Consider the following 2104-nt stretch of genomic DNA (forward strand, 5'->3'; position numbering starts at 1 on the left):
AGAGCGATTATTTCTCCAGTCTAGGAGCGGAGGTCTCTGGGACCACCAACGGATAAGAGCCGAGAACGGGACCCCACCCAGAGAACCGGGGATGCCTGAGACAGAGACAGAGATGATGACATGGAGGGATGAAGCGCTGGGGACTTTGGATCCAGAGAGGGAGAGGAACTGTGGGCCGAAGACTGAGGGGGCAGGGGGAGTGTAGAGCATGGGCTTCTAGGATATGCCCTTTGGTTGGAAGACAATGCATGGAGGGGATTGCAACCATGGCAATGTAATGATATACAATGGAATGAATATGTAAACTATCATATAATTCACAAGAAAACATTAAAAAAAGAAAGAAAGCGGTAAGTTTTGGACAGTTGTAGTTATACACAGGTAAACAGATGCCACAAGACAAGGGTGCAGTTTTTCAAGAAGGCAGCTGTGGATATGTGAGAGCTGGCTCCTAGGGGCACAATAGGGGCTAGTAGTTTAAGTCAGCTTATACTGGTTGGGGTTCCAAGTGTAGCTACATCTTGCTATGAGGCCTTGTGCAGGATAGTTGGTTTTGGAGATACTAAAAACACTTATGTCTCAGGAGGCTGTCGGCATAATGCTATCTATGTGTACACTCACCACTCGATCATCCTTGGCACTCTCATTTCTATCTAATGGATAAGAGCACTTTCAAATGGAAAACATATTTTTACTGAATAGCACTTAATATGAACAAAAAAATTCTACTTGAGAGTGATGGAAAAATCACATTATTATGTTAATCATTAGTTAATAGTAATAAGTGTTCACATCTATTGAGTGTTGTCATGCAATTATTCACAACAATCTCTCTGCTGTCCCCATTTTACAGAAGGAGAAACTGAGCCTTAATGAGGCTAACGGATTTAGAAGCTAGACTGCCACCTCTTTTTTAGCAGAGTAGGGATCAGTTTCTGAAGGACCACGTTAAAAAATGTAAAGGTTGGATTTTTGGGGGCTAGATAGACACTTTCCTTTCTTATTTATTTTTCCTGCACAGATCATGAAGGGTTCTTTTCACTGGAGGACTAATGTATTTTTCAATTAGAAATGAGAACAAGACAAATCAAGGTTTGGTTTCATATCACTTGTCAGGTTTGAAAATATCATTTATATTCTAATTATAAAATGTCCTATTGCTTGCAGGCTTCCATCTGATATTACGGAGAACATGGGAGAAATGAAATTTCTTGAAATATAAAAGCTGTTGTTGTTAAGTGCTATAGAGGCAGTTCTGACTCATAGCAACCCTGTACAAGGCTTTTTAAGGAGTACTGGTGGGCCTGAACTGAACTTCTAGTTAACAGTTCACGCTTATCCTACAGCATCATACCAGAAATGCTGCGTGCAAAACAAAATGGTATTTTGCCTCCTATATATTCAAGTCAGACAGAAGCAGCCTGCTCCACTTGATTTGGAGTCAGTAAACCTGGCTGATTTGACTCACGTTGGCATTTTCCTCCATTGGTAGGGTCACCATAGAAGCCTGATATGCAGGTCTCACAGTGCTTGCCCGTGGTCAGGTTTTCACACTTCTCACAGATACTCTGATTGATGCATTTGCTGTGGCCGTTGCACTGGCAAGCTGAAAGAAAAAGAATGTCAAAAGGCCTGTCCCATGGCAGATTTGAGTAGAGCAAGTTCAGTAAAGCATATTTGCAACTTGTTGTTGTTGTTGTTAAGTGCCGTCGAGTCGGTTCCGACCCATAGCGACCCTGTACAGGGTTTCCGAGGGTATAAATCTTTACGGGAGTAGAAAGCCTCATCTTTCTCCCGCGGCAACTATCTGCCTCTAAATACAAAGTCATAAAACTGGCTCACTAAAAACCAGTTTTAGAAATAAGATCATAGCATCCAAAAGAGCTAGTCTAGAAAAATTAGAAATATATGACAGGAAGGTGAAGGACCATAGCAATTAAGAAAGTAATTTTTGTTATTTATTATAAAAATATTAGGTGTTCAAGAATGCCAATTTGTAAAACATCAGGAAAGGGGAAAATCATAAAATCTCATCACCCAAAGACCACTTTTCACATTTGGTAATTTTCCTAGTACTTTTTCTATAGTTTTTTTTTTTTTTTTT

General features: G+C 40.3%; 1 protein-coding gene across 1 annotated transcript in view; it reads right to left on the bottom strand.

Moving 5' to 3' along the window:
• The window catches only part of ATRN (attractin), a 271410-nt gene that overhangs the window by 77842 nt on the left and 191464 nt on the right, over positions 1 to 2104 (bottom strand). Inside the window, exon 19 of the mRNA XM_006874825.1 lies at positions 1469 to 1606. Coding sequence (XP_006874887.1) covers positions 1469 to 1606 — 138 coding nt within the window. The remainder of the gene's footprint in view (positions 1 to 1468; positions 1607 to 2104) is intronic.

This window comes from Chrysochloris asiatica, unplaced genomic scaffold (assembly GCF_000296735.1).
Source record: "Chrysochloris asiatica unplaced genomic scaffold, ChrAsi1.0 scaffold00304, whole genome shotgun sequence".
Taxonomy (NCBI): domain Eukaryota; kingdom Metazoa; phylum Chordata; class Mammalia; order Afrosoricida; family Chrysochloridae; genus Chrysochloris; species Chrysochloris asiatica.